The 11773-nt window shown below is 51.5% G+C and overlaps 1 protein-coding gene across 1 annotated transcript; it reads left to right on the top strand.

Annotated features, from left to right (window-relative positions):
- The first annotated feature begins 1763 nt into the window (after positions 1 to 1763).
- On the top strand, positions 1764 to 7587 carry LOC34620441. The gene is made up of 12 exons (XM_026334376.1): positions 1764 to 2259; positions 2320 to 2753; positions 2826 to 3206; positions 3441 to 4113; positions 4350 to 4438; positions 4720 to 4829; positions 5537 to 5636; positions 5980 to 6146; positions 6520 to 6640; positions 6778 to 7120; positions 7157 to 7283; positions 7539 to 7587. Exons 1-12 carry the CDS (start codon positions 1764 to 1766, stop codon positions 7585 to 7587), a joined length of 3090 nt encoding a protein of 1029 aa, XP_026190161.1.
- Positions 7588 to 11773: the final 4186 nt, after the last annotated feature.

Consider the following 11773-nt stretch of genomic DNA (forward strand, 5'->3'; position numbering starts at 1 on the left):
GACGAAAATCGCCAGAGCATCTAAACAGGGGTAGGAGGAAACAAAAACCGCTAAAGAGACTGAGTAGTAAAGAACCAGGATATGTATTCCTACTTGGAACACTGCTGACGCACGCTTCTTTTTGCGCCTGTGTTGCTAGAAGCATGGCAAGGGCGCACGGTATGTGGCTACGACACTCTTGAAAACAGTGCACCAGTCTCTATACGGGTCACAAAATCTAGCCACCTGCACACCGTGCCATGTGAGAAAAGGGAAGCGAGCAACACAGAAATAAAACACTCGGTAATCCATCTATGTTCCTCTTTAATGGTTGTTGTGACGAATGAAGATGGGGTTCTGCGGCTTCTTTTGTGAACGAGAGCACAAGCCCTTCGATATTTCTGTGAACGCATGTATTCGTACTTTCTGCCTGAGGTCCCTAGGGCTGAACTAGTTGGGATAATGGCAAGAAAGGCTCTTACCCCTATTCTGTGTTTTGCCCGGATATAAGACGCTCTTAGGCTCACGCAGCTTTTAAAATATACCAGATTACATTCAAGCGCCTTTCTATAGGCCTAAGGCCCTGGGGGTCGGAGAGGAGAGCAGAGGGGGGGCTGTACCTGATACTGTCTTCCGCTGCTCGCCTGAGAAGAGTCGTAGGAGGACTAACAATGAGCATATTGTTCCACTTGGAGTTTTACAATGAAGGAGAAGAAATAAACGGATCATTCTACTGATATACATCAGAAGGCATGAGGCGAGCCGTTCACGCGAGGGCCCCGCACTCATCGGTTACTGTCTCGTATTTTGCAATATAGATCCTCATATCTTATTTAGCTTGCTTATATTATTTACGCCCTTTCTTTCAAATTCTTTTCAGTGTACTCAATTTTTTCTTATGTGCCCCCGTTAGCTCTGTGGGCTCGCGGCCGACCAGCTCCGCTGATCGGTTTAGCCAGAGCTCCTGGTTGGGGCCTCTCTCCTCTGGGCGACTCCATTTTCTCTCTTCCTTCCGTTATTTCTCTCCTTGCACAACTTCTTCTTGGCATGCCCTGTCTGTTCCAACAGAAGACTAAACCGCGTGGGCCCGCGTGCCTGGTGGGACAAACGCCGTATCTGCTGTCTCGTCCAGCCTTCAGGGGGGCCTCCTGAATGCTCTAATTTCATACCCCTACGGTCCTGGCGTCTTCGAGTCTATCGCTGCAGCTGGGGGGCCTTGCTGCCGCCACGCTTTTCAAAGTACCGGCTGCAGACCTCCAGGGCTTGTTGCAGGCTTCTCAGAGGGTCAGTCTCCTTGTTCCGGGCCAAAAAGCTCCATGCAAAAGTAAAAGCACCAGGAACAATCCATTAACGGAAGAATTCGACACGTGCTGTGTTAAGCCGCGGCCTTGGGGCCCTCGAGGCTGCAGCACCACCATCCCAGTCGTAGAACCGCGATGAGGGCAGAGAGACAGGAAGCGCCTCAGCAGCTGCAGCAGCAGCAGCCACAATCACCGCCGCAACAGCAGCTGCTGCAATCTGAGTTTCAGCAGCAGCCGCACGTGAAAACGCAGCAAGCTCGATGTGGACGTCGTGGTCAGCGAAACCTCCCCCAACAGCGACAACTGGGACAGCATGAGCATCGCTGCCGGCACCAACTGCAGCCTCAGGCGCAATATCCGAGGCATCAACAGCATCAACGGCCTCAGAATCCTAGAGCGAGGAATCCGCCAATCCCTCCGCCGCGGTACCAACAGCGATGCAACCAGCAGCAACAGCTCAGTGCTGCACCCTCCAGTTCTGCAATGCCAGCAGACTCCCGTTCTGGAGGAGGTCCCTCAAAGCCCCCGCCACGGAATCCTAAACAAGAGGAAGCAGGAGTGACTCCAGAGGCTTCCCACTCTGCGTCTGAAACCTTAGGGGGGCGATACACCCAGTCAGCTCAGCGTAACCCTGCGTATTCAAGCTCACAGCACCTTGGATCCAACAGAGGGAACGGGCTGTCAGGCGTTCTTGAAGAAGGCCTTCCCAACCGTTCATACCAGGGCTATTCCTTCCCGCAGGACGGTGCTAGCGGGGGTGGCAGTGGTCGCACGCAGACACTGTCTTCTCCTGGGCCTTCCGAAGCTCCCGTAGTGCCACTGCAGTTACAGCCTCCCCTTGTGGGGTACCCCTACCAGGCAACCCCTGGCTGTTACCTGCAAGTTCGGGGAGCCTCAGCGCCCTTCGCTGCGACGCATGCAACGGGACCAGTGGCCGCGTCACTGCTGCCCATGCGGCAGCTTTATTATGCGCATGCAAGCGAGTTTCAGCAGCAGCAACAGCAGGTACAGCAACAGCTGCTGCACCAGGCTTTAATAGCCCCTTCGCCTCCCCACTATGCGCAGCAGGCGTTGGACTACCCCTACCTCACCATGATGGGGGTCCCTTTGGTTTCATGCGCACAAGGAAGCCTGCATGGAGGGGCAGCCGATACCCTTGGGGCCTCTGGGAAGCCGAAGAAGCCTGCAGCCAGTGCCAGCAACTCCAGGGAGTGCCCCACGCAACAATCGGCTGGTGCTAAGGATGCAGTGGCTGATCCAGGAGGAGCCGCCGTTGCTGCTGATCCTGCAAGTAGTGACCGTAGTCACTGCAACAGAGTACCATGGCATGTAGCAGACAGCCACACAAATGTGGAAGGAAAATGGTTCCCCCCTACAGCAGCAGCTCCTGCTGCTGCACAGCCAGCCTTAAATGCCGCCGCCAACGTTGGTGCACTCGACGCCCCAGCGTCTCACAGCAGTCGTTGTGGATTCGTAGGGGGAGGACAGCCACATCCGCAGACGTGGTCTCAGTGGCAACCGCAGTATTCGGATTCCTGGCAACAGGAGAAGCAGCATGAACTGCAGCGGCAGCACCAGTGGCAACAAAGTCAGCACTGGCAACAGCAGCAGCATCAACAGCAGTGGCGGCAGTGGCAACACGCGCACTGGTTACACTGGCAACACCAAATGCACTGTGCTGTAGTCCCCTCTGTAGACATGCCCATTTATTCCTACATGCCTGTGCAGCATCTGCATCAGCAGCCCCAGCATCTGCAGCAGCATCATGCGCTGCAGCAGCAGCAACACAGGCATTTGCAGGAGCACCAGCAGCAGCAGGGACAGGTGCAGGACCAGCAGCAGTGTTCGGGTGGGCTGCCGCAGCAGCGGCAGGAAAGGGGAAGACAGAGGGCAACTGGACGAAGCAGAATCCATCAGCGGGAGCCTAAGCGCAGTCAGCAGCAGCCGCAGCCACAGTTGTCGCAGCTGGAGCCGCAGGGAGGCAGTGCTGTGGGCCCTCACAAGGACCCCTCACCTCTGTGGCAGGAGCAGTCAATCCCAGTGCCACCATCAGATGCCTTCGTGTCTGCTCCTGCTGCTGCTGCTTCTCCATGCGATGCAGCAGCGGGGGCAGGGTTCGAGGCAACGCTGCTTGCTCAGTCAGGCACGCCGAATGCTGAGCTGACAGCAGAACAGGTGACCCCGGTGACTATCTGTGGCGACTCCACTGCTGCGCACAGCGCCTCGTGTGAGGTATCGCCGCAGCCGGCTCAGCAGCAGCAACGCCATCGAAAGGTTGGAGGAGCAGTGCCTCGTCGAAGGGGCACAAACAGTTGGAACTTGCAAAGACCGCCTCACCGCCCCCGATCTCTTCAGGAGGAACAGCAGTCCCTTGTAGCACGCTACCAGGTGCCGGGGGATGGCTCTACATCTGGACGGGGTGAAGTCGCAACGAGCGATCCTGCTGCTGCTACGGCTTTGCCTGCTTTGGCGACTTCTGTCGCGCACGCCAGCGGCCATGGACTTGTTAGCAGTGAGGGAGGACCGGGGGCGTTGTCGGATGTCGGAGAATCAGCGGCACCAGCATTCCCAACTCAAGCTGCAAATGCGGGGAACAGCGACGAGAGGGGGAAGCGTGGTGTCAGTGGTAGCGATGGCAACTCAAGCAGGATAAGCAGGAGCCTCAAAGCGAGCAGCAGCAGTCGTAGTACGAGCAGCCCCAACAGCCACATGCTCCCAGAGGAGGGCTACGTGTACACGAAGAATATGGCCTATTTGGCCCCCCTTGTTGAGAGAAAAAAAGTTGGTCCCGAGGATTTCCTGCTGCTGCACGTCATTGGGAAGGGATCCTATGGTACATCTGCCCCTTGATTGAACTCGAATGTTTTGGGCAACATGATCGTTGTAGTCACCGAGGTCGGCGGGGTAGGGTGAAGGGTACCAAGTGGATGGGATATTTAGGGAATTCGCGATGGGCAGCACAGTTTGTGCAGCAGTGGCGAACTTCGTTTGTTGTCTCACGAGCACGTCGCCGTGCAGGTATGAGTTTGTAGCCTCTAGGGCCAAGGGTTTGTGCTTTTTGCTTCGTAGGGAAGGTAATGCTGGTTAAGTTCGAGCAAGACCACCAGCTTTATGCCCTTAAGGTCCTCCTAAAGAGCTCCTTGTTACGCCGCAGTCAGGTGGGGTCCGACATAAAGAGCCTTAGAAGAATCCAAGTTTCAGTTGAAGCATGTGTGGTACTTAGAGTGTCGGTACCCTCTATTGGCATAGGTTGACTGGCGTGGAACCTGGGTAACCAGCAGTTACACATCTAGCCGACCTCAAAACTGGTTGCTGCTCCCGCATCTGCTGATTCAGATGCTCAAACGTATTTCGCTGCTGCGGGAGATTTCGCTGCTGCTTTTGCTTCTCCGGAAAACAGCTGGTTAGGGTCTGCACGGTTGCGTGACTGCGACTGCAGGTGCAGCATACGCGCACGGAGCGGGCGGTGTTGGAGGTCATCTCGCATCCTTTCATTGTGCAGATGCACTTTGCCTTTCAAACACCCAAGAAGCTATACTTTGTTTTGGAGTCAGCTGATATGACCCGATCCGTGCCGTTCCCTTGCCTTTCTTATCCTGGTCTCTGCTGCATTTCCTGTGCACCGCCGAGCATCAGCAGGGCCCCTGATAGTACTAGAACGCTACAGTTGTCTTAACTGCTTCTCGGCTACTGCTGTTGGCGCCTCTGCTTAATGCGCCAGCATGGGTCTGCAAGATGCGAACTTGCCTCGTGTATTTGTTCTCCTGTCTCATTTTCTTCACTATACTACTATGTGGCGTCCGCACAGATACTGCCCGGGGGGCGAGCTCTTCTTCCACTTGCAAAAAGACAGAAAATTCTCGGAATCTCGTGCCCGCTTCTACACGGCTGAACTGCTGTTGGCCCTCGAGCACCTGCATAAGCACAATGTGATATACAGAGAGTACAGTCCCACTGATTCTTTACCGACCCCCAAAATGCCAGGCAGCTGGCTTGCGCCCCCGGTCCCTTGCGCATGCCATCGTAGCTCAAGACCCGAGGCTAAAGTCCATGCAGAGACTGTGGGGTTACAGCTTAAGTCCATTTTGCGGCCTTTTCGTGCAGTTTTCTTCAGAGTGGTCTCGCCTTTTGACCTGCTATAGCAATCCTGTCTCAGCGGACAGCAGCTTCATCTTTAGCCTGTTAAAAGGTGCATTCAGAGTGTACGATCGTTGTGGTATTTGCATTCTGTGCGCTTGTTTTCTCTTGTGTTGTAGTCTAAAGCCAGAAAACGTCCTCCTTGACGCCGAGGGCCATGTGAGGCTCACAGACTTTGGCCTCTCCAAAAGCGGAATCGCCGACAACAATAGCGCTAGGGTACGACATGGATCTCGTTGTTGCAAGCCTTTTGCGGAATGCTACTGCGTCAAGGCGTACTGGCGTAGTTACGGCTGGTGGTAGAGTGGCGGGGTTTTTGGTTTAGTGCACTATGAACTTGTGGACCATGGGGGGAGCAGCTAGATAGACCTAGGCGCAAGCTGCATGGGATCAGCGTCTTTGTTCTTTTCCGTGGCTTTCGGTGTGCAACACGTAAGTTGCTTGCAATGCGAGCGATCAGTTGCGCATGGGTTGATTGAACCCTCTGTAATGTTGCACCATAGTTCTTTGCGTGTCCTCATACACCTTGCTGGTAGCAGTACTTGCTTGCATGCTGCTACAGTCCATCTGCGGGACCCCCGAGTACATCGCTCCCGAAATTTTGTGTCAAGTTGGCCACGGGAAAGCGGCGGACTGGTGGAGCCTCGGGGCACTGCTGTACGAGATGCTTACTGGCCTCCCGCCGTTCTATACGTCTGACCGCCAGGCCCTCTTCAGCAACATCCTTTGGTGAGATTCTTTTTTTCGTGCTTTTTCCTGAGCAGTATCTTAGGGTACAACACAAATCGTAGCTCCAAAGCCTGCTGGGTTACTGCCACCTGGCAGTTCGACACTTTGATTTGCCTTATTTACACTTTTCTGTCCCTCCTGCAAGAACATGGCATACAGGCTTTTCCATGCAGTATGAGTGACCCTTTTTATCCTGTTTCAGAGTGAGGGACAGCCAAAAATGGGTGTATCACTTTACCCTAGGATCCCTGGATCCTCCCTCCGGGCTTCATGGAACCCTGGGGCTGTCAGAGGAAATACTGGTTTGTATAAATAAGCGGCATTGAGATTTTGCAGAACCAGCTGAAGTGCGTTGTGTTGTGTCCTGCTTCAGGGGTGGATTGGACTTCCCTGCTTACCTGTCTCCAGTTGCGGTGGACCTCTTAAGAAGTTTGCTGCACCGTGACGCCAACAACCGATTGGGGGCCGGGCCGTTAGATGCAGAGGAGATTAAGGTGAGGGTCCAACAGCCTCAGCCTACTCAATTCGTGCAGCTGATACTAAAGGATGTAACAGATATGACGGTAGGAGAGCTCTTCTTTAGCGTTCTTCTCGGGTATACGTTCGAGTTTGTCGTGTTTGCCTCTTGCAGATGCATCCATTCTTTCGGTCTGTCAACTGGGAGGATCTCTACGCCAAAAAGGTGAAGCCTCCCTTCAAGCCGCGTCTCCATTCGCATGAGGACTCTAAATATTTTCCGCCGGAGCTCAAGAAGGAACCAGTGCTATCGGAGGAAGAGGAGGGACCGGACGCTGCCTTTGGAACCGCAACTGCGGAAGGCAATGCCTCCAGATCTCAGCACTCAAGAACACCCAACGCACACGACAGCAGTGGCAGTAGCAGCAGTAGCAGCAGCAGTAGCAGCAGCAGCAGCAGCAGTAACACCAGTAACAGAGGAGCGAAGCCTGCGTCCGATGGACAAGGTACTACCACTGGTACTGCTACAAAGGCAGCCCCGTCAAAGCCTGCAGAGTTCGCAGATTCCGTGGATCCTCCAGACGAAGAGAGGCCCGATTCTCCCTGTAGCTCCAACCCCACAGATCTCGATGAGGGAGAAGGACTGTTTCTAGGTTTCACATATGACGAGCGCTTCCAGGGGTAAGTTGAACGGTGTTTTACTTATAGCACTTTCGTCAATTACAGAGTCTAATCTTCCTGATCTCTGTATCCTTTTCTGTGTTACTACGGCGCAACTAAAGAGATAAAGTTAAGATGCCGCTAGTGGGATGCCGAGATACAAAACGCAGAGGGACGTGGGTGGATTTAGGTGCTACTTGGTGAATCCCTCTGCCTTGAGTGCTCCCAGCTTTGCCCGATATGTCGCTATTTGCTCGTTTATGTGTGCCCTCTCAGGACCTGGGGCAAAGCAGCAGCATCTCCAGACGACCCCTACAACTTCTAGTCCAGTATTGCATACCTTTCTGGTAGTAGCTTGTATGTTGGATAGACATGGACCCTCTGAGGGCCTGTTTTTCGGTTTCCCCCGTGCTTTAGGGTCGGTCAACGAGGAGGATCCATCGTCCCTAGTCTAAGTTACACTACTTCCCTGCTGCTTGAAGGGAATGAGAAGAGCAGGAACGTTAAAGATATTGGTTGACACGTTGTGTGGGCCGGGTGTACGATTCCCGTACTGGAAACAGCGGCACCCACACAAAACGCGTGAAGCCCTGCAGAGCACACTGATGCTACGGCTTCCCACAAAAGTAGCCGTGCTGCATGTTGCCCCGCAGAGGCTAACTGCAGTTTCCACACCTCCTCAACTATGGTACCGCAAAGGGGCATAGAGTTCCGCTTTGTTCAGTGGACCTATGCTGGCAAGGATATGCAGATGTGATGGTGCGAAGAAACAGTGTGGCGACTGCGTGGCTCTCTTATCATCGAAGTCCCAAAATGCAACAATTTCACCACCGTATCACCCCTGATATCCCCCCAATGCCTGTTTGCTAGTGTAGGCATGACGTTGGAGGAGCTGCTGGAATGCAGTTCTGTCGTATCGGCTTTGTGGGTCTGTTCAATTTATTTCTTGCCCCGGACCTACGGGGCCACCGCGGTGCTGTACGCCTGTGGTGGTGCGCCCGCAGTCCGCACCGGTACCGTTCGGGCTGTGGCTTATTTTATTTGGAGGAACGACGGCAGAAATATCTGCGGGAGCAGAGTTGTAGTTATTTCGCTTGTCAAGCGCCTCGTGTCCCTGTTAGAGGGCAGCGCTGCCCTGATTCTTGGAAGAACAATTTCAGGTAACGTAGGCAGCTTATTGATATGATCTACTGCAGGGAAGTGGTAAAAATGTAAAAGCCAAATAAACAGGCGATGCTTCCACAAGAGAAGCCCGTTTGCCTCTTCTGTAGAAGGGAAGGCTAGCGAATGTAACGGATGGAGGTACGGAACGCGATCACGTAGATACATATGCTCGAGTAAGCACATAGGTGCAGAGGTACTTACTGCATCTATCAGAGATGCTCGTGGCAACATAGGAGCGTTTAAAAGGGAAAAGGTTCGACATCTAATGTCAACAGCAGAGGGTTTTTTGTCCGTCCAAAATATAACTCTGGTCCATGAGCTAAAATGTTAATCGTTTTTTTCTTTATGCAACTAAATTAATTATGCAAGTAATGTTGTTACTTTGGCAACTGTGATATTAGAATTCAAGCCACGATTCACTATCGACAATGGTTACTGAGTAACCTGGCTCACGCATAAAGGAAAGCACATGGCTTGTCCCGCAAAAGCAGCTCAGCACACGATCCTGATGTTGGCACGTTCTATTCATTTGGAATCACCCCTAGCTATATACAAAACATATCTTTGGCGCATACATGTGAGTTAGCTAACTGAGTGCAGCTGCATGGCGTGCCTTGGCTCGACAGTGCATGCTAGTCCCACCCTTCCTGTCCCCCTTCCTATGCATGTGTAGAGCACAGTGGATTGAGGCCAGTTGGATCTGCTATGTTAGAGATCTCTCTAAATTTCCCATCAACTAACTCAAGCTGCTCCTTACACCAATAGTCACTTGCTTCTCACCCAACCCTTCAAGAAAGGGTCGACAGACTGTGCAAGAAGCGTTGCATGTGCCTATCCACGAGCACCGCTTACAGCCTCAGCCCATTAGCACGAAGGAGAAAAAATTCTTTCATCTGCGTAGTGCATTCACCAATTCTGGTAGAATCTACTGCAAGTCTGTGCACTGCGTACTAAATGGCGCTTTCAGCATCCTGAAACACTGCATTACCACTCCCATTTCACAAAAGTGGATTAAGCAGAAGCTTGGACTAAATTTTGCAAAAGATGGTGTTTAGGGCTGCGCTTTAAAGGCTAAAAATACTAGCATGTCTACCAGGGAGCCGCTAGCCCATCCAGTCCAGCGCTCGGTGAAGAATTTCTTGCCAGCTTTATAGCCACTAAGCCCCTTTTAGGCTATATATCCCGTATATATGTACGCTGGATAAAGTATTTCAATGTATAGTAGGCTGTTAAGCAGGATTGCTCGTTAGTTGGGTGGATATGCATCTGTGCACGGAGACCCTGGTGGACCAGTGGTTCGCCTGTAGTTAGTTCACTGACAGTCTCCTGCCTGATAACAGCGCTTGAGTAGCTGTTGCTTTCTTCGCCCTTTCTTGAAGTGTGCAAAACATTATTTCTGAAAATTTTGATTCCTACGGCATAATCAGGGCCTTCAAACAGCCGGAAACTTGCTCAGTTGGAGTCACCATGGTTTCCCTGCAGTTGGCAGCACGTTACAACAATTGCACGAAGCCAACATTGCCAAACAGTTTGCTTATATCTTTCAACTCGCAAAATACATTGATTTATTGCTTTTTAAATTCGACATGGTAGCACTGTGAAACTTACAGGGCCTAAGGATGCATGATCGATGTGCTCCCCCTTTTGATTCTAAAATATTGCCTCAACTGACACTAGAACTGGTCGCTGCCGATTTATTCACTTCAAGCCCGAAATTCGGGCCCGAAATTCCATCCACAAGAGCTAAATAAAATGCAAGCTTGAAATAAACTCTCGCCACGTGGATCAAGTGTGCCAACGTTGCCACCACAATGAGAACGGGAGCCACAGGGTGCGAAAATAGCAGCTATCGAGAGCTCCACCTGACTCATTATGGACGCTAAAAAACCACAGTTTCGTATTGTATAGCCCCTTACATGAATACTTGTTATACCACCTGGTTTTAAAGAGAGACAGCGATGAGTGAAAAGTATATTTGGTACAGCCCTGGGGCATTCCGAGAAGGCACCGTCAGATTACCTGCTTCCACGCATAGCATCTAATCTACTGCTAGTACTACTCCATGTATCAGTATTCGCAGCTAGAAATAATAGAGGCTCTCCTGATTTGAGCTCTCCCTACTGGTGGGAAACTACCCCCCGAACGCCACCATTGCTAACATGCGGCACGGCCCACTTATTTAATCTGCAGCCCATTGCAGCTGCATAGTAGTAGTTTCGATAGCAACAGCTCTATAATTGACTGACGGGAACGAAGTGCTGTAGACCCTAGAGAGTTGCTGACATCTAGAACCCTACTGGACCGAGTTCACTTCGACTGATCCCTCTGGTCATGCATGTCTACTCTACTCCATGCCCTTAAAAGGTTCTGTGCAACAGAAAGCCTAAAGCACCAACTAGTGTGGGGGCTACTCCATAGGTAGTAATCATCTTGATTTAACAAAAATCAGTACTACATATACCCGTTGATTCTCCAAAGTTTAACCTACTAAGCCTTCAAATGAAGAAAAACTGTCTTTGACACAACCTGCTGATCCTGCATATGTGGCACATCGCATTTTCATGTGTACAGTTAGAGCTTAGGCGCTTGAAATTTGAAGGATCCTCGTTAGCAAAAGGCCTGAGCACAATATTTTTCGTGCCGATTACAACTTTATGGCCTTAATACGAAATACAAACCTGCCCATCGCAAAGTGTGATCCTGATAGTGGAATATGACACGATCATTTTATGTGGTGATCCGCTCAACGGAGCCTGAGACTGCCTAGCTGAACTCAAATGCTGGGTGGACCTCTGGAGATTGACTTGTGGACCATGTTTTCAGCCTCTGGTATATGCAGCATAAGTCAACGGTATATAGAACCTTTAAATACATATTCAACTGTGTGATCTATTTTCACGGTGCAGTATGTTATATATGGGTGCCATTGGTTTGGCTCGAGATTTTACAGCACTATCTGCAGTGCAGGCAAAAAATTATTATGGTGCCTAAAGCAGGTTATTACGCGCAATTTTTGAAAATCATTGATTGGTTGCCTTGTGGTTACACCTCTTGTTTTGTTGAGGCTAGAGCAGCTTTAAACTTATCGTGTAGTAGTCCAAGCACCGCTTGGGTGATTTCCATTTCGTTGGCTTTTCTATCAACGTACTGACTTCGTGAGTTGGACCTCCTTTCATATTATTTTTTGCAGAGCCCCAGGAGTCCCAATTCATTACTGTGACTGCTTTTTGCCTGTGGAGCACATGTATTAGGTGCAAACCTGTGCGAAACTTCGGACGTCACGTTACGACAGCGTGCGCCCAGCTGTCCTCTATCCCCTCTTGCCTGAACCCTGTGCTATGAAGGAA

This window comes from Cyclospora cayetanensis, unplaced genomic scaffold (genome assembly GCF_002999335.1).
Source record: "Cyclospora cayetanensis isolate NF1_C8 unplaced genomic scaffold, CcayRef3 CcayRef3_contig_40, whole genome shotgun sequence".
NCBI lineage: Eukaryota > Apicomplexa > Conoidasida > Eucoccidiorida > Eimeriidae > Cyclospora > Cyclospora cayetanensis.

Coding starts and splice junctions, on each gene's coding strand:
- LOC34620441 (XM_026334376.1), top strand. CDS start 1,764: ATGCCAGCAGACTCCCGTTCTGGAGGAGGTCCCTCAAAGCCCCCGCCA. Junction 6,641..6,777: donor TAGATGCAGAGGAGATTAAG/GTGAGGGTCCAA, acceptor TGCCTCTTGCAG/ATGCATCCATTCTTTCGGTC. Junction 7,121..7,156: donor TGGACAAGGTACTACCACTG/GTACTGCTACAA, acceptor CAAAGCCTGCAG/AGTTCGCAGATTCCGTGGAT.